Source organism: Rattus norvegicus, chromosome 8 (genome assembly GCF_036323735.1).
Source record: "Rattus norvegicus strain BN/NHsdMcwi chromosome 8, GRCr8, whole genome shotgun sequence".
Classification (NCBI taxonomy): Eukaryota; Metazoa; Chordata; class Mammalia; order Rodentia; family Muridae; genus Rattus; species Rattus norvegicus.
The window spans coordinates 57001649-57022336 of record NC_086026.1 but is presented as its reverse complement, the minus strand read 5'-3'; the positions used below and the strand labels follow the sequence as shown (position 1 = coordinate 57022336).

Here is a 20688-nt window from a genome sequence, read left to right as displayed (position 1 = left end):
ACCAAGACAACAGGGGGAAAACCCATCTACACCATACAAAATGCATAGACTTCCAATGAATGACTGCCAAGGAGCTTCCAAGCACTGGCCTCAAAACAAGATGCTTGGTTACTCACACTGCACTTCTAGATACCGCTGGGTCTGCAGGTTTCCAGTGACCGCAGGGTGCTCCACCTGGCAGATCACTGGGACTCCATCATCCTCCTTGTGCACCTTCAGCATCAGCTGACTGGTCACAGTGTACATGTCCGACCACTCTTCCACCTCTGATTTGCCTGTGGGAGACAAAATAGATCAAGATTCTTTTCTTTTCTCCCCACCCCAAACAGTGTTATTTTAGGTAACATGATGGCAAGGTCATAGGGCAGAGCAACCTGGGACTGGAGACCTCATAAAATGGTTATTTCCCTTAGTTTCTTTCTTTTCAACCTTTTAACAGTAGTTCAGATACATTCCAAATCTAAGCAATATACATTATTTTAATTCAAATGTATATTCCTTCGATCTTGGAACTTCCTGCCAAGTCAGTTGCAAGTTCAACCATCTTGACGCTTGGCTGCTTGTGGCATTAGGAGGAGGAAGGGTGAAAGCTTTTCACCCCCACAAACACCAGAACTTCAAATATCTACCAGGCTGTCAGCCACCAAAAACCCAGGATGAGGTCCAAATCCGTGAAGTAATTCAGTCAGCAGTGGAGACAAAAACAAGGCCCATTTGCTTACCCCCATCACCCACAATTAAGAGGGAAAGCAACTAAATGGATTTATATAATTGAAATTGTAATTGAAATGTTTAAACTCTGAGACTTCTGGAAGACCCCAAGAAATGAAGTGGCAGTGGGCTAGAGCAAAGAAATATATAGGGCTTTCGGCCAGATGCAAGACAAGTCCAAGAACACCCAGGAAAGGAGGAAGAAGGCTTCCGGAGGGAGTGAATGGGCCTTGGCGGTCCCTTCCTGAGCCCAGCACTCCCTGAAGCACGGCACAACATTAACTTTCTTTGAATGTTTTGTCCGTACCAGTCCACATTTAATGCCTCAGCTCACTGAGACAGAGAAACAGAGGGGAAATGAGAAACTCCTTCCTTCTAAAACCATACCTAGGGAGTTGGAATTTAAAACAGAACGAGCTTTTGGAGATTGGCTGGTCTCCTTTTCTGGATATAGACTTCCACGTCACCCTTTTAAAAGGGCCAATTTCTTCCTAGCCGCTGCTTATTTATTTAACGAGCACACATATAGCACTTGTTCTGCTTCAGACACTTCCTCAATGCTTTGCAAATATTCACTCATTTCATCTTCATAACAACACAATAACAATTATCATTTCCTTTTTTAGAGGAGACTGAGGCACACGACTAAATATATCTGTTAACTAGAGGCAAGTTCCAGAGTTCTTTGTTTGGGCATTACTTCAGGGCAACCTAGAAAAGAAATAGAGCCAAAGGTTGCCAGCTGAGAGAGACAGTGTAAGCAATAGAGAATGCCCAAATAGAGGCAGGGCCAGAAAGCTGCCTGTAGGGTCACTCCAAAGGCAGAGACTTTGCACAATAGGATGGCAGACTGGGCACCAGAATCACATGTTCACCAGCAAAGTCATCTCTGTAAATTCATAATTAACATTAAGCTCTTAGTCTGCAATTCAACCAATCTTGCAGGAGGGCACAGACCCACAGCTGACAGACAGTGTGATGCACGTTAGACCGAATGATCTGGAACTTTAAAAGAACACACAGCATGAAAATGTGGGGTTCCGTGCCATCAAGTCACCACAAAACAGGATAAAAGCAGTGAAATTTGAGGCACAGACAGAGACAGTCTCAGACTTGGGGATATCCCTGACAACAAGCTCTTCCTGGTCTGAAGTGTTCACAGTTAGTTCTCAAACCACAGAGGGCTGGATATGAGCAAAAGCAATGGAAGCCATCCTGTTCTGGCCTCAGATGTTTTTGCTAATTGATTAGAAGCCGTATCTGAATGGGTAATTTTGGTTCAGTGGCAACTGTTTGTAATTTCCACAAAGGCCCCCTTCTAGAGTCTAGTGCCAGCTAACTGCTACACGCCTGGGCGATCTTCATCATACCTTTGAGTTCCTTGTTCCCTTTGAACCACCTGATGGTCGTAGCCGGCTTGCTGGCCATGGCCGTGCAGTTGACTTCAATCTCCTCCCCTTCAACTGCCGTGTCTTTCTGGATATCGATCATCAAGTTACGTGGAGGGACTACAAATTAAACACAAACACTTTATAAGCACAGGGTCCGCTTATGGACAGAGTCTCCTCTTCCTTAGGGAATCACACTATTGTTACCAATAAAGAGGCAGAGGAGGGACACTGCTGATGGGATCACTTCCAGATGACAAACTGCCAGAGGAGGGGAAGAACTGGGTAGACAACATCATGCGAGGTGGATCAGGCATAATCAGTTAACTCAGAATGTCTTTCCTAAATGTCTCCTAGTTAGTGACCATTGACCATCCAATTCCTGACTTATCACTAACTGAGGATTAGCAATCCAGGCATTAGTTATTAGAAAATGGATAAGGAAACAGGTATAAAATCAAGAGGAGTGAACACTATTGAAATTAATGTCCTTACCTGGAAGCCCCTGAAAGCAATAATTCTCCTTGAACCCAATCCTTGGGATTCACTCTTCAGAGGAAAGACTTCGAAGTCTACTAACAAAGTTGAAAAGCTTGGGGTCCCTTAGAAGAACCACTCACCACAGACACCAATGGCAAAAGTGTGTCTCAGAGCCGGCTCCACTGAACCGGAAGGACTGAAAGAAGTCGGACACACTCCTGTCCCCCAATGGGCAGAGCGCCACTGAAAGGAAGGCTCAGTAATACAGGGAACGCCAGGTCTGTGCAGACATTTACCCTACTCCAACTCCAATGCTCAGACCATAGAAACCAAAGGAGAAAGAGATTCCCAAGTGCTTGAAAGACACTCAGATATCAGAATTAAAACACTTTACTATAAGCATATCAAATATCTCTGTGGTAAAATAACTGAAACGAAAGGCTTGAGGGCCAACACACTGACTGGCAATCAAGGGTCTGTGTGTGACAGTAGTGATGAGGGTGACTGGGGCTATTTTCTATTTTTTTTTAAATATGAAACTGAGTTGAAGGTGAAACTTCATACAATGTGTGGTCCTACCTCAAGACTGAGCCTCCTGAAATAAAAATCAGTAAGAATACGGAATTCAATAGTCTGAGTCTAAGAATCTGAGCCCTGGTCACCATGAATAAGCAAAGACAGGGCTGAAACTTATGATTAATACGTTTCTCAACTCAGAAGAGAAACAAGAAATTAAATATGTATAAACATGTCATCCTGACCATCAAGTTGAATAATACATCTCTGATACTGCTTCAATAAATTATGGGATTAAAACATGTTATTTGGGATTTCCAACTGTTCCAGTCCAATGTGAAAATTCTGTCCACAGGAAGACTTTCATACTGAATTAGAGTGATTGAAAAGTCTTATAGGGGCTGATGAAAGGGGGAAAAACAAACTGATTTGTTGCATATGTTTCTCAGCAAGAAGGCACACTATGGCAGCAGGGAGGGGGCAGCTGCTTGTGCACACACTCTGCTCTCTGTTCCCTTTGCACGAGGGAAAAAAAAAACATGTTTGCTCCATCAGGTGGCTTGCTAATGTGGTCTGACCCAAATGAGTACTTAAACTGGTCAAAGAACTACCCTGGCTTACAGTTTAAAATCTAAGCAGGAGACAGTGTAGCGTCCAGTTTAGACAGGTACATCTGATATAACTTTTAGAGACCCAAAAAGCAAGTGACAAAGAAATGGGGATGATTTGGCTGACTGTGTCCTTTACGGACTGCCACCGACAGTACGTACGATAGGTGCTCGGGAGAAGCAGACACTGCACTCTGGGTGCAGGGTGGGAGCAACAGTGGAAGGAGATGTGCTCCTGTTGGATCAGATGTTCCTGAAAGCCACTGACTAAGCCTAAAGGAACAAAGATCCTGGAAAGTGACAGCACCAGAGAGGTACGGGGAGACCGGGTGGTCAAAGGCCACAGTGTCCTCACAAACAAACCGGGGTTCAGCCTTGTGGGAGGGTCCCGGGGGAAATAACAAAAGCCATGAAATGGTCCTTGAAGTTGGTACACTGGACACTTCCTGATGAGAACAATAATCCCTAATGTCATTGTTGGAGTATAGCACTAAGGACACAAGAGAGGACAAATGGCTAAAGCAGCACTGACAATGCTGGAATTCTCTGAATGGAGTATTTCTTCTACTTCATGAGAAACATGGTGATGGGCACTCAGAATGCAGGCACTTTCTTAATGGGAGCAGAACCAAGGTGGGCTGAGACTTCACTCAGGTATTAGTCTCAGGGGCACTTGGTGTGCATGCTGTCTGTGTGCTGTGTTGTGTTCTGGGCATCTTGTCCTTGTTCTCTTGTTTTTGATGGTAGGTGTGATGACACATCCAAACTCCTCCGCCAGGCCTCAGCCTCCCCTGCTCGCTCATTTCTTTCCTACTTTTCTTAAGGGCAGGATTGTTTCTCTCAGAACATGGTTTCAGAACTCCTTGGTCACTGGGCTCTGTTTCGGGCCCAAAGGTGCACAGAACCACACGGTGATGAAGCCGGGTGGAGGATGAGGCTGCTCAGGTCATGGCAGAAAGGAAGCAAACAGAATGGACCACGAAGGGCCGGGGAAGGAAGGTGTAGCTCCAAGGACAAGTGTCCCATGGCGTATTTCTCTCAGGGAGGCCCCTCTCACAGATGCTATCGTATTACAGATCAATCCCAAGATGAATTCATTGATTAGGTGGGTGACCTCAGGATTAACCACTTTCTCAAAGCATGGCAGCTGGTAAAAAAGTCCAGAACAACCAACGCCTTAACAGATAATTCACTTTCAAACTGTAACAATCTCCAATGGCAGCTCTTGGGGGAAAACTTTTACTGCCTCCATTTGGTCCTAAAGATGGTGTCTGCTCCTCCCACATCACCAAAAATGTCTGCTGATTCAAAGTAAGGAAATAGTTGAGCAAGTGTCTTTGTGCGATGGTGGAACATCTTTTGGGTATATGCTCAGAAATATATATATATTTTTTCATCTTTTGGGTATATAGAACTATTCCCAGTTTTCTGAGAAACCACCAAATTGATTTCCAAAGTGGTTGTCCAAGTTTGCACTCGTACCAGCAATGGAGGAGTGTTCCCTTGTTCCTCATCCTCACCAGCATGTGCTATCACTTTGGCTTTCGATCCATTCTCACTGTGTAAGACGGAATTATACCCAAAAGACGCTCTACCATCCCTCAAAGACACTTGCTCTGCTCTGCTCATAGCAGAAACTAGAAACGACCTAGATATCCCTTACCTGAAGCATAGATAAAGAAAATTGATACATCTACACAATGGATGCAGGCAAATGGATGCATCTTGAGAATATCATCCTGAGTGAGGTAACCTAGTCCCCAAAGGACATACATGGTATGTACTCACTTATAAGTGGATATTAGCCATAAAATATTAGATATCCATGCTACACTCCACAGACGTGAAGGAGTTAAACAAGGAAGGCCCAAGCAAGGATGCTTGACTCTCACTTAGAAGGGGGAATAAAATAAAATAGAGGCAGATGGAGGGAGGCACTGGGTGGGAGAGAAGATGGGAGGGAAGAGGAATGGAGGAGCTCAGGATCAAAGGAAGGAAATAAAAATAGACAAGTGGACATGGCAGGAAAACATGGCTAGCACCTTTTCACTTTCGTTTGGGGGCTGAAAGCTTGAGAGGTGGTTACGGCTCATCTCTGACTTTTTCCACCGCTGGTCTTAGCTATGCGACTTTCACCTCTGTTGTAAATGGTACATGGTTTGTCCCCGTGACCTTCAGAGTGATAGGGTTGATCTGGTTCCCAAGGTTACCCTCCTGTGCATCTTTACCCCAAGCCAAGGTTTGGAAACTCCAAAAGCAAAAACCAAACCCTGTGTAGAAATGCAATGGGCTTGCATGTTGAGTTCATCATTTGGAGAAGTAGCTCAGTGATTCCCCAAGCCCATAAGTAGTTTCCTCAGGGTTGTGAGCAGTGTTTCTCCTCTTGGTTGAGATCAGAGAAAGAGGCAAGTGAGGTGGGGTTTTCCAGTTACAAATATAAGGTTTGAAATTTGCATTTTTTGGTGCTAAAAAAAGACATTTCTCTTGGACTTTTACCCCTCTGTAGAAATTCTTATTTAGTTTGAACTAGATACACTCACAGAAGTCTACATTTCTTGGACCTTTAAAGAGCAATGGAGGATTGGACAATATGCCTTTCTGAAAACAGAAGGTTGGAGATGAAAAAATGTTTTGCCTATTAATCCTATCCCACTTTTCTCCTTAACTCCATCCTGATTTCATAATGTCTATTCTAGTACAAAAAAGTGTGAAATCCATTCTAGAAAAAAGAATTCAAACTGTTGCTAGCTAGAGACCACATACATGATCCACTAAACAGATACAGCTAGTAAGAGCTGCCTGCAGCCATCAGTGGAAACAGGCACAGACCTGTCTGAGAGGAAGCATGAAGAAGAAAACCTGAATGAAATCACACATGGGGAAGCACCAGAAAACAGCCCCGAATGTCAAGGTTCCTGTTAGCAAACCTCAAACCTATAAGAGTGCTAATAATAGACACTACGCCTACAACATTGGAAAAAAAAAACAGCGATATCGAGATGAGTCACATTAATTACCACAAAAGAGGAGTCTTAAAGCTGATCAGTATGTGAAATCTCACTCGAAGACCCTCTAAAATAATTAGGTTCTCCCGTTCCCGGAGTCTTAAGAGTGAGCACTAATCGTAGGAGGATGAGGCCGTAGTAATATTAGCCATTATTATAGCAAGTGCATTCATCTCGGCACCGTGTCTTCTCTCTCTTGTTCCTCTCCTCTTAGAACAGAATATAAAGAGTCGGATATTGTGTTCGTGGATAAGGACAGGAACTTGTCACAAGTGGAAGGACTGAGTGAATAGCGCACAAGGCACATAGAAACCATCACAGGAGGGCTTTTGGTTTACACGTGGATGAGATCTAAACACAATGCAACAGCATAGAAAACATTAACTGTCATTTCTGTATCTTATAATTATGCTAAAGTCTTTGCAGAATGTGGTAAACAGCTAACAGTCAGATGCACTAAAATGCGCATCCTCAACCTATGGAGGAGTTTGACAGCTGTGTAAGTACATATGGAATCCTACTCAGAGCACCACAGATAGCAACAGAGATGCTAATCCATCATTCTCCATTCATAATAATATCTGAAACTCTAAACCTTAGGAGGGAGGCTTGAATGTGCATCAGTGGAAACTGGCAGATTTCAGAATACGAAAGCCTCTCCCACGGATGACAACAATTTGACTCTGTGAAGGAATCCTAGAGTAACTTCAGGGGAGAATATTTAATGAATGCGTAAGACCTGCGAAGAGAACACTGACGAGTCTTCCTTTCAAGTACACTTAAGTTAACGCTTCATAAAACACAAGCAGGAACTTATTCTAGAATAATGAGACCTCCAAATGGATTACAGGCACGGCGCCACGCAGAAGCCTATGTGCTGGTAGCTGTGCACAGTTGGACTGGTCCAGCACAGTGACTAGGACACTGACAACTGACAGGTAGCACAGTCTTGACAATGGTTCAAAGTTTTGCTCCTGAAAATTAAATGTGAAGCTCAGAAAAGTCCTGAAAGATGGAGCTGCTGTGCGTGTGTGTGCGCGTGTGTGTGTGTGCGTGTGTGTGCGCGTGTGTGTGTGCGCGCGCGCATGTGAGCATGCGCTCCCATGTCCATTTCCAACACATATCTGTGCACATGTGTATCTATCTGTGGAGTCTAGACCTCAGACATTCTTCCTCTGGTACCATCTACCTTGTTGACTCAGGCAAGTCTCTCACTGGCTCAGGATCTCCAGATAGATTTGGGCGGCTGGCCAGCCCCAGGGGACCAACCCCCTGCCTATTTAATGTGTGAATTATAAAAGCACGCTATCATGTCTAGATTCTAGGGACTGAAATCAGGTCCTTTCACCAACTGAACTATCTCCCCAGGTCCTCAGAGTCTTAATTCTTATTATGGGCTTTGTAACCTTGGCAGAATTTGTATGAAATTAAAATATTGAAACCTAAAAGCCCATGTAGCAAAAATCATTCTGAAAATTCAAAGTGTCATGGGTACAGTCTCTTTCCCTGCCACCACTCTTGTGGAGATGCTGCAAGTGACGGCAGCTCAAATTAGGATGGTCATTGTACACACTTGTATTCACAAAGGTGTATTCACATACGTGTAGACAAGCAGAGGTAGAAAACCTCCTGCTAAGTTCAGGTCATCTGCACAATACCAAAACACTCTTCCCAGCCGAGCTTCTCATGCAGATCAAGTGAGGAAGTGACGTACACATGAAAGCTACAGACCCTTGTACACAGACCATGCTAGGAACTATGTGGTTAGACATTAGGTCTGACTTCCTAGAAGCATAATTGCTTTTATTATCAAGAATATATGCAGGCTTTGGGCACACACTTTGGCTTAATGAATTAAAACTCTTTTCTCCTTTATAGCTGTGTTTAAATGAAGTAATGAGGGCAGCTCAATATGCATGTTCATAAATACATGGGTGCACACACCCCGTCAAAGTGTCCCTTATGCACATCTTTCTTCTTTGATCTTCACACCATTACACCAAAAAGTTATAGCCTGCCGCCTCAAGTAGACTTTGATTCATCATCGTCCTGAAGGTGTAAATCAGAGATCGGGCTTCACTCTACAGTGTTATGTCCTTGAAAATTCAGTTCCAAAAGCCTGAGATCAGCTGCTATTACGAACTGGAGTGTATGTCTGTGTAGACTGTGACAGACTCAGGCCCTCCAGCAGAGAAATACCTGCTGACCGTATCAAAACACAAACCTATCATGCTGGCCACTGGGATTTCAGAGAAAAGCACAATCTGGGGACCACAAATGACAATGGTCGAGCCAGGGGCACTGAGCTCCCAGTCTGCCAACGGTTCCCTGCTGTTCCCTGCTAATTCAGCCTCAGCCGCCTCATGTTGACACCTGCATCTGGTGGCAAGGAATGTGTTCCTGGGTGCGACTTTCTGTTCTGTAGCATGGTCTGGGGTATCAGCAATAAATAGGGCATCAGAATAAAGAGCCAAAGGAAATAAGATTGACCACATTGGAATGAGGATGCCAGTGAGATGGAAACCATCACAAGACAGCTGAGCTCGGCCCTGGCTGTAGTTTTGGGAGCTCATCTTCTTCCCCTCTCGTGCACAGAAGGGAAAAGCTTGGGGTAGTTAGAACTGACGCCATTTCATGTGGTGAGTGACTCTTTTGAGGGCTCTAACTCTCTTGATCTTTGCTTCTGAAGCTTGAGGGCTGAAACCCAAGAGCAGGTGGAATCTATAAAGACGGCCGACTGCTATTCCTGAGAGCATTTGGTAAAATAGGCTATTTTTAAAAATCAGCAAGATGGGCGGTGACTCTCCCTAAAACAAGTCGCAAGCAGTGAGACCCACTCTTAACCCTTTCCTTGCTACTGGAAGCCACTTGGCAGCCTGAGCCATCCCCCTAGCTCTAGCACTGCGACCATTTCTTACCCAGGACTGTGATGGTGGTATAACTCTCCTGCGGAGGGTCCGTGTAGAGCTGGCAGAAGTACCTCCCTTCATCCGAAATTGAGACATTTGTCAGTGACACTTTGAGTTCACTGCTAGAAAAATTCAGCAGCTGAAACCTGCTGTCCTTCAAAGCTGTGAAACAAAACACAGTCAGTGATTGTGCAAAAGATGACCGACAATCTATTTTCCTTAACTAGGCAAGGGAAAAAGTCAGATGCTAGAAAGACAGCCACAGAATGGAAACAATTTCTGTCTTTCTATATCTGTATGGCACTATTTTGGGCTTCTGCAGTAGCTGTGCGCAGACAAACAACCCTGGTGACCTATTCTAAGGAAACTTAAACACACACACACACACACACACACACACACACACGCACACACACACGCACACACCACCAACACCCTACTTGGGGCCACTCCAGGCACTGTGCCTCTTCAACACTTACTCTTAAACTGTTTATAGTTTACCGTCAGAGACAGGCAAAATGAAATGGGAAGGAAGGAGCAGGCTGGGAGGACAACATGTCAGGTGGTTAGCAGAGGGTCAGAAACCAAGGTACTTGGAGAAGGAAAATGCAAAGCCAAAACCAAAGGAACAAAACCAATGACTTCAGCAATGAAACAATAAAAAACAATACGCTCCAAATTATGAAAAGTAATTTCCGAGCAAAATGTGAAATATCAATTTTAAACATGTTTTAGAAGACCATTTAACTTGGCCACACCTGAATTTAAGGGACATGAATTGAATCTTTAGAGGCTGCAGCTGGCTGTATAGATTTCTAGGTAAGTCCACCTCATAGTGGAGAACTGATCAGACCCCAAAAAGGAGACTAGAACCACCACAAAGTACTGTACATGGGCCTCATATTTGCTATGAGAGGTCGTCTTCACTTAGCAAAGGCTATTAGTCCCACATGCACAGGAACTCCGGGACCACCTGTGGAGCACGACTCTGCTGCCACCATGTGGGTTTTGGGAATGGAACTCAGGAGGTCAGGCTTGGGATAGGCACCTTTAGCCTCAGACATTTCATGGGCCCTTCTTTTAGTCCCTTTAAATGTTCCTTATTTATTAACCTTTCCCATAGAATGGCCCAAAATACTAGGAGGAGAGAGGAGGCCAAGTAGCCCAAACAGGCATGATGGATACTTGCTTCAGTGAGGGTTCTTGGCAAGCCATGGCGACCATATGAGCCTTTGGTGTCACGCACAATTCGGTTTCAAAGCTGGCTTTTGTTAAACTGCATTTAAATGGAAGTCAGCATATGGCTGTCTCTGTACAGCAGAGGCTATGGTGAAGGCCCTGGTCCTGTCATTACGGTATAGATTGCCTTGGAAACACCACTCTTTAAACCAAACAGGTTCCCTATCAGAATGCTCTATTTTCCTTGCCTTACCCTATTTGAGTTGTTTGTGTCAGCTAAGTATTTGGGACTCGATTGCAATTCACCTTGAATTACTACAATCAATTCCTATTGCAAAGTAAGACTTTTAAAGGGGACCATTCAAGGTTTCTATTAAGTCAAAAGATTATGATTGCCTGTCTCTTCTTCTCTCTCAAGAATTGACTAAACTTTAAGCATCTAGCATTAAATTAGAAAGAGGTGGCCTTGGCAATCTCTTTATCAAGACAACACATAAGTAAACAAAAGTTTCTGCCTAATACGGTGGGCAGAGACTTACGCCTGAAGTCCCTGAAGTAAATGGTCTGCCTGTTGGGGTTCAGTAGCTGAATCACGGAGTCATCACTCTTATTGACTTGACAGCTGATGGTTGCAACTTCTCCTTCAATCACCGTCACGTCCTTAGTAAACAGATTCTGCCCATCACCTTTAAAAAAAGAGCGATAAAGGTCAGCTGGACGTCCCATCATTTAAATTTTGGTCCATGAGCTCCATTAAAGCAAAAGCGAAGTAAGAATCGCATTGCAGAGCTAACATCTGATATGGCCCTAGATACGTTTCTCCCGAGCTCACAAAATGAGTCCTCGAACTAAGGGAGATCTAGGTTAAGATACAACTAAGCTTGGAATTGCCATGGCTCTAAAAAAGCAAGTGGTGCTGGTGTCCCAACCTCCCGTATTTTGTTTGAACTGTCAAGCAGTGTGCTGAGGTGCAACCAGAAAGACCAGAGTACTGTGCACACGGAAGCTCTCCTGCCTAGAAGAGGGAAGGCATGGCCAGGCTTAGACCACATGCCCTCGGTCCACGCTAAACTCGTGGGGCACTTACTGAAGCAGAAACAGGAAGACTCATTGAACGATCTTGTCTAGTTAGCAGATGCTGGCATTCCCAACGTGCAGGCCATTCATTTTGTCATGTATGAGAGTGAGGGCCAAACTACCTAAAACTCTTTGGGACTTCAGTAAATCCAGAAGGCCTACAGCTGAGAGTCAGATTCTGCTCTCAGAAATACACCTTCATAATTTACCCAGAGCTCGAGACAGCCCCATGCTCGCCTCCCTCCCTGTAGATCACCCCTTCAGCCGTGAAAAAAATTTCCAGAACATGTCAAAATGTGAGAGCTTTCAGCTCCACTGATACAAGGCTTATCTCTGTATCTGCTTTAGTTTGCAGCATCAAGATTTGTTCCAGCAGCCAGAGCATCTCCTAAATGTGTGAAAACATCTATGGCACAAGGCAGAAGTTCAATTTAGAAGCAGAAGATAAGGAATTGTGATGTGTTTGATTCTGTGGTTGGCATAACAGGGGACAGAGAAGTCTAGGACACTCTTCTAGCCTTTAAGAAGCTGAGATATGGGTAAAACAGACTTCTAATCTCTACTTCCCAAGCAAAAGGTGTATTTACAAGCAGCAGATGTAACAGTCAGTCAAGTAGGGGGAAAGACAGACTGCTCTTATATCAGGAAAGATATGTAAAGTCCCCGAGACAGTTTCCCATTTATAAAATGGGGGCAGTAATTAACAGTTATCCTACAGAGTTGTCACACACACACAAAGCAGTTAGCACTGTGTCTAGATTCTTGTCAAACCTAACAGATGGTAACTACTAGTACTATCATCACCATCACCATTACCATGACATCATCACTATCACCATGACATCATCATCATCATCACCATCACCATCATCATCATCATTATCATCATCATCATGGTCATCATTATTACTACTGCCATCTCCACCATACCCTTCTCCTCATTTCTCTAGACCCCAAATCCCCACACTTAGTAATTATCATGTGTGAGAAGTAGCAAATGCAAGAATGCAGGCTAAGGATTCCTGCTCTGTAGGAGCTCTCTGTATAGCTGGGATGTATCAGCTTAGGGTGGATTCTTCACTCCTTGAAGAAATGTTGTCACACCAAGAAGCAAAGGTCAAAGATAAATGCTACTTTAAAAAAATATCGAGGCAGCATAAACACAGGTACAATTAGACTAGATGGAGGGTTTCCACCTGCGATCACATTTCTTCTGAAGGATCCTTTCTTGGCGGGACACAGTGGGGGGAGTCATGGGGTGTCTGAGATGGCTTAAAGACAAATCCACCTAGAAATAGACCAGCCCCTATCAGAGGATTAGAGGAGAGGAAACTAGAAGAATAAGGGGAGAAATGATTAGGGGCACAGATAAACAGAATGCCTGGCACTTGCAGAGCAAACCCAAATGAACCTTGACCTTGAGCTCTAGGACCCCAGGGAATGAACCCTGATGGGAAGAGACTGGCCTGTGTAGCAGGAAGGAGGGAGACTGTCCCGGGGAAGCTCAGAGGGGCTGAATTCTGTTACAGACTAACAGCAAAGTGAAAGGTGATCAGAAAGAAAAAAAAACCCAACATGGGTGTTTATTGGCTTTCCTCTGTGATTACTGTGACAAACACAGAATTCAGAGCCCAACATGAAGGGATGGGTTATTCCAAGGTACAAGCTAAGAACAAAGTGACTACCAATCAAGCCAGCTCTTCTGGGTGGATTTAATGGCCCTGGATAAGAGTGACTAGAAAGCAGGACACCAGACACTGGATGTTTGCAGAGTAACCTAACTAGGTAAGGAAATTAAGGAAAATTACACTGTATAATGTGGGGATAAAACACTGTTAAACCACAGGCTTGCCTTTAGGACATAAGAATATCAAACAAGACCTCTTTGGGGCAGGCAGAGAATTCGTCTCTCTTTGGGGAGTTTATTAGCAACACAAACAAGATTCTCCATCCCATAGAAGGTGCATGTGCAGAGGCTGTGAGCTGACAGGCATCAACCCCTTTGGATACCAACTACTACTTTGAAGCTCCAGAGATTTAAAGCTGCCTCTAATTTAATCCTGTTCTAATAAGACAGTTTCTGTGGAAATAACTTGGCTTTAATTTTAGTCCTTCATGGAAGTCCTAAGGCCAGCTAATTCTGAGAGGAGGCTCCTTAATTATATTTATAGTAGCCTTTATGCATGGGGTTGGGGTAGGGTGTGGAAGCCGAAGAGTGGAGCATGGTTTTGCATTTTAAGAACAAAAGTAGTGATAACATCAAGTCAAAGATTTTTATAACACATCCTACATATGCCTAATTATTACTGAAGATGGGACATTACATGAACAGCCCGTTTACCAAGTCACTACAGAACAAGTCACTCAGGTAAACCTTGGCCATCTGTAAACTTCTGCCTTTGCTGCTCTAAAAACTCATGGCGATGTTGTTATGTGATGTTAACATCATGGAGTTATTTTTAATTAAGACCAACCAGAAATCCATTGTCTCAGAGAAATTTCAACTTTCAGCTATGCTAATATGGTTGTACTATCAATGCAAAAAAATTATGTGATAATGAAATATTTGGCTGAAAGACATCAAAGTGCTTTGGCTGATGGTGGTAGCCCAAGGAGGCCATTCTTTAAAAATCACCAATAAATTATACGGGTCAGCTGCATGACAGTTATATTAAACAGAGCCCTATACTTTGAGGCACCATAGATGGCTGCAATGGGATAATAATGACCTATTTATTTGAGGCAAAGGACTTGAGTGACAGCAAGGAAAATACAGTATATATGTCAGTACTCTACTGCCTGAAGCCTTTATGTAAAAATAATTTCTGCTCACATCCTCAAATATATCTTCCAAACGGAAGGGTACATACTAGGACTTGATAAATTTCCCCCTTGAAATGGATGTTGAGACAATTAGGTTGTCACAAAATGCAATCTTATGTGTAGCAGGAGAGAAACATGCACCTTCAGTATCTTTTTTAAAGAGTGCATTAAAAAAAATCCTTCAGAGTTTTCTAAAACTCAATTAGCTGACACACTGTCAATGAAGGAACAGTACACGTTCTGGGGAACAGAAATCCAACAGGTATAATATCTAGCAATTAAATGAGGCTGTTAACAGCCAGGTAATTTATTTTAAGGGTGGAGCAGTGGCTGGCGTGTGTAGACATTTCGACCACTAATTGGTATACTTGGATGAAGTTTGGGAGACAGAATCAAACTTAATATTAATTTATACAGGGAGTTATTGTGGTATAGGGCTGTCTCCTACACATTTCAGATTTATTTTCTATTTTCCTTAACATAGTTCTATGTATCTCTTCATGTGTGCATGTGTGCATGTGTGCATGTGTTGTCAGGGAATGACTTTCTCGAGTCAGCTATTTCCTTCTACTGTGTGGGCTCCAGCCTTTGCTCACTGTTTCATCATGAGAGCTCTGCTGTAGTTTGTTTTTCCTGCCAGTCTTGCTTGCTCTGTGTCCCTGGCTGGTCTGCTACTAGTTATGTAGCACAGGCTAGCCTCAAACTTACAGCACTTTTCTTTCCCCACTGTTAAGTGTGCTGGGATTACAGACATGCCTTACCGCACCTGGCTAACTTTCAGAGTTGCTCCTTAATTCCTAAAAACAAATCCCTAAATCAAAGAGACCCTTCATTCATGAACAAGCAAGCACCTTCCATCAAGACATTTCTTGGACAGAAAATGACAAGAAAGTTTATTGTCTACAAAAGGTGTAACTTACTTTGATGACTACCAGTGGCCCTTATAGCCCCTTGTTAGGAGTGGTATAGGGACATAAATTCCTTATTAGCTCTTTTCAGTTAATATAATTGCTCAAGACGCACTTCTCTCAAACTCCATCTTTTACACACTCCCTTTATATGGCATTGTATAAAATGCTGGACGCCATGGAGTCTACTCAATGAACAATATGTCCTTACAGAAGTGACAAGTGACAGGATCTCAAAGCCAGATGCAGAAGTGAGAAACAGGAAGGAGAACTAAGGTGTCTCCAGTGCCAGGCAGAGTGTTGGCTGCTTCCCCACCTCCAGACTTCTGTTTCACTGCCTCTGCCATAAAGATTAGACTGCAGAGACTGACTTGGGGAAGGAGGTTGCCTGGTCCAGTTGCACTAAGTGTGTGCACTGAGCTGCTGTTAGAACCTGGTTTTGGAAGACACTCCGCCCCCCGCCCACCGATTCCCAGGCAACATCTCAGGACTGGTTGCTAAGGTCCCTCGGGCTCTGTCTCAAAAAATTTACTTGTTTTTAAAGAGGGTTATTTCCTTATGAGCAACTTGTGATTTTTTTTATTTCCATAATTTATCCCGAACACAATTACACACTTCAAGATGAGAGAGAGGCCGTCCTGAATGTACAATACTGTTTACTGCTGCCTCCTTCTCCCTTCTGCACTCAGCATTCTCTGCCCCCAGAGAAAGCTTTTATTACTAGGGCACAGTGGGCATTTGCCAGTGCCCAGAGCTCTCGCCCTTGCTGCCTTGTTGTTAACAAATAAAACTCTTCATTTATACTGGGGGAGGCTCCCCAGTCCAGCCCATAATAAAAGGACAAGTCAGAGTTAAAACAGACTTCAGCTTACATCGTGGCAGCTATGGCAACTCCCACCTTCCCACGCACACAGAGGGGGACCAGGTACCATTGACACTTAACTGGGCGGGTGGTTTGCCCAACGGAGCAACACATAAAGTCCCTGGCCTGTTCCCCCAGCAGCTAGATCATATTAGAGAAACTCTGTCCATATCCCTGCTCTTGGAAAAGCTGAACCCCAACATTAACTTGGCAGGGTTACTGTCCAAACAGGAGGCACTCAAGCCCCAAATGCAGGGGGCTAAAAGAAAACCTGTGCTAATGATGACAAACTCACTTAAACACCCACACTACAGCATGTACTTGTTTGTGGGAACATGGGACACTACAAGCAGGTAGAGAGGCCAAGGTAGGATGGCAGGTGGTTGCTTTGCCCCCCTCTACCTCACTTCCTGGATACTGGGGTTCCTACTGGACTTGGAGCTCAGTGTTTTTGCCCTCAGGTCAGTGAGCCCTCAGGACTGCTTGTCTCTGCCTAGCCCCCCACACTAGGTTTACAGATAGGAGTAGCCACACCCAGCTTTTATGTGGGCACTGAAGGTTCAGACTTAGGTCCTCATGCTGGACCAACAAGCATTCTTTCCCACCATCTCCTCAGGCCCAATTCCGAAATCTTTATAGCAATCAAAGACTCAGGGTTATACATTCTTATTCTCTAAGAGGCATCAAAGTTTGAAACCATCAAAGAAACAAAACACCTTGCATGTCTTTGGAAACCTTATTTTTGACTCTAATGGGTGCCCCATGTGACCCAAAGCTTGCCCTGAGTTTGTCACCCATGTTCCCTTCTATCGGATCCTATTTTTACCACTCTGTTAAAGATGTGCCTAACTCAGAAGAAGAAAGTCCATCCTGACCAAGTGAAACCATTATTAAAGGCAAAGGCACTGAAGATTCTGTGGAAACCCAGAGGGAGAAATCTCTCTAACTACATATGTTCCCTCAAGTCAACGTAAACACAGTGTGCGCTACAAATCATTAACAAAGCCATTAAGATTTGATTTCTATCTAAGCAATTATTGTCAGCATATTTTGTACATTTCCTTTAAAAGACTCAATCCTATCTTTCAATTCATTAAACTGTTCCCTACATTTACAGAGTTTTATATCAAATCAGAAACCTATTTGAATTAATAAGAATTACAGTAAAAGTAATTTGAAAATAAATTATTTGAAGTTCAAGCCATGAAAGCTTTTGATGAAAGAATTCAGTCCCATTTAAACATGACAGTAACATTTTGAGTCAGCCACATACTGCTGAGAGACAGCAAAACGTCCCCAAAGAGAGTTCCGTCACCCGAGGATTAAAGGTTAAGGAGATGTCCTCTTCAAAACAAATACAATTCTTTATTTTTAAGGAAGGTAATATTCCAACCTTCATGAATACTTGTTTATTTAAAATCAAAAGCAATAAACCCATGAAGGGCTTACAAAGCTTCTGCTAACCTTTTTGATCCTTATCCAAGTGTCTCTGTCCCCACAAAGTGAAACTGGAGTGTTGAGACTGTCTGCTCCAAGGACCAGGTCTGGCTTCTATTAAGCCATTAGGTCTAAACAGTCGTGACCATGAGCCTCCCAGACCAACAGTAACTGAAGTGGCAAGATCTCTGACGCTGACCCAAACACTGTGCCACCTTCTTTTCTCAGAGACGCTAAATAAACTTCCAAGAGCAACTCTCCTTGACAGAGCTAGAGCCAGGGCAGACCTCAGGGCAAGTACCAATGTCTCCAAGAGGACAGGCCAGATAATCTGTGACATAGTCCTCAAGGAGCGACCCCGCTCACCTGTTTCTAAATAACACGCATTGTCGTGCCTCTCATTATAGGAGCAATATGGGCTCACGTTTTGCTGCTCCTCTGAAGGTTTTGCTGTATTTTGAGCTAGTATTTCTAGGGTTGTGTCCTAGGCATAGAGGTCCCAGACCCTCCTTAGCATCCACTCTATAATTATGGTTGTCTCATTTGAGCTTACAGAAGGAAAAAAATATTGAATTTACACTAATCTCCTTTTACCATCAGTAAAAGGTGAGGCAGATTTCTGAACAGCGAGCTAAAGAGTATTTTTCCTTGGTGCTGGTTTTTCTTCAATTAAAATTGTTGATTCCCCCTGCATACAAAACAAAAAGTATCTGACACAACATTAAGCTATTCATGAATATTCTGTATACACATTCTTGTTTAGTTGACTAATGGCAAATTAACGCTCTCTATTTTAGCTTAAACACATAGTATAGGTATGTTTGATTAGCATTGAATTCCAAAGGCTGATTACTATGCATGCTTTGATTATGTAATTACATAATGGAGTGTAATGGCTCCTTTGGAGTCATTATGATCTATATGGCAAATATGTTTCAGTTCTGCTATAGTTTAAATACATGCTGAGATGACAGCTCATAACAGGGTCCCACTTTTCAGTCTTTATCAGCTCAATGGGCATTTCCTCTCGTTCATCCCAACATCTCCTTGACACCAATTAAGGCCTATTGTGGCAAGCTGCATATACTTTTGAGAAATCCCCTTTGTTTTCTTGGCATTTGAAAACAGATATTAATTTTAAAAGCTGCATTAAGCAAAAGGCCTGCTTTCTGTTGCTTTGGTTTTGTTTTTTTTTTTTTTTTTTTAAGGCTGAAATTTCATCTTTCATCCACCCTCTGAAAGCTCTACCGGGAATCACATCTAGTTCATTAATCACAGCTCAGACAGCCACACGGGGGCTAAAGATGGAATTTCACCTTTAACTCCAAACGCAAGGGAAGGGAGCACAGCAGAGAATACAGATGCTCACGGAGGTGGCTTACCACAACACGTGCAGCTCAGGGCTCCCCGAGCTTCAGCCACACCAAGGGACACAAAGGCCTGATTCTGTAAATCTCGCCTCTCCTGTCTCCCTTGTATTTTGAAGTTCCTTGGGGTGGAGGGAGCTATGAAGCAGCACAGCAAGATCGCTCCTTCACAGCCAGTGCACTGGGGTTTCCATAGATCTAAGGCCAATACATCTTCCAGAGGGAAGGGAGTTTTGATAATTCTACCCTGACCTTACAAACTGCAAAGGAGTCTGGCTTTAAAATAGGAGAAAAGTTACTGTAAGGAATTATGTAAAGTTTTTCTTGTTCCCAGGAAACTCTTTAATCTCAGCTGTAAGAAGAGTTATTTCTGCCTTTCCCTCCCAGGGGAATGATCCCTAGACTATGCCAAACTAAAGGTGACCGGAGTCTCAACTTTAAAAATGAACGGGCGCCTAGCTATTTTTACTGTTTCCTCTATTGGTTTTCAGCATGGAGGCTGAAGAACTGGGGTCATGTACAGTACAACTTGAATTTACATGGAATGGGCATCTCTTTTGTGAAAGGAAACATTGATTAGACACATGAAAACTCTTTTCAAGGAAGCTAGTGACAAAGAAAGTTGTCACAGAGTGTGCGTGCCTACGCTGTTTCAATTTCAACCATCACATTAGCTTTCTTCCCTTTGAAAGACTCCACATTCAATAACTTTTTAATCAAGGCCTGCACCACTAAAAAGGCCAAGCCAATTATGACGCTTAAGGTCTAAGCTTGTCTGATCCCCAAAAGGAGGAGGTGTGAGCTGCCACACTGGATGTGTCCATGGAGGGAGGGGTACTAGCCATGAGACCCAACGGTCTGAATTCAATTAAAATGCGAGAATCAAAGAAACTGACAGCAACAAACGAAACAAGAATATAAAAATAAACCACAAAGATCACTAGTGATCGCTGAATCCGGCTGCTGTTCACGCTGAGGGGAGGAGCCCAGACTTCCGTCTCCTCCATTCCCGCTCCGGCTGGACAGCTTGCCTGGCTTCATTTTTCAGCAACATGAGAATGTATTTTGTTGTTGTTGTTGTTGTTTGGGGAGAATACTGCCTAACCCTGAAGAAAAACTCCCCCGACTGGGTAGGCTTTATGGAAATTTTTTGAAAGAGATGGAGAAAAAAACAGAACCCTCAAAAGGCGTTTTATTTGCTTGGGGGATGGCATTGAAGTTACCTTGTGAAAGAGTCCCTTTAAGCCTGTTAAATCTGCTTAGAGGCTCTTGGGAGAAGGACGGTGGCTCTTAAAAATATTAATTAAAAAATAACCACAGTCATCCAACTTGGACTTTGGAGAAGAACAATCTGAAGACAGAGGCTTTTTACAAAACTAATTGTGTTGGCAGAGCAAATGATTTCTTCTCAATGGGCT

At 43.4% G+C, this 20688-nt stretch overlaps 1 protein-coding gene across 6 annotated transcripts in view; it reads right to left on the bottom strand.

The window, feature by feature from the left end:
* The window catches only part of Cadm1 (cell adhesion molecule 1), a 330891-nt gene that overhangs the window by 52928 nt on the left and 257275 nt on the right, over positions 1–20688 (bottom strand). For all 6 annotated transcript variants that reach the window (XM_006242946.5, XM_006242944.5, NM_001012201.2 and 3 more), the window contains exons 2-5: positions 11336–11482; positions 9627–9779; positions 2082–2219; positions 117–275 (exon numbers count right to left, since the gene is read on the bottom strand). In XM_006242946.5, the coding sequence (XP_006243008.1) occupies positions 117–275; positions 2082–2219; positions 9627–9779; positions 11336–11482 (597 nt within the window). The remainder of the gene's footprint in view (positions 1–116; positions 276–2081; positions 2220–9626; positions 9780–11335; positions 11483–20688) is intronic.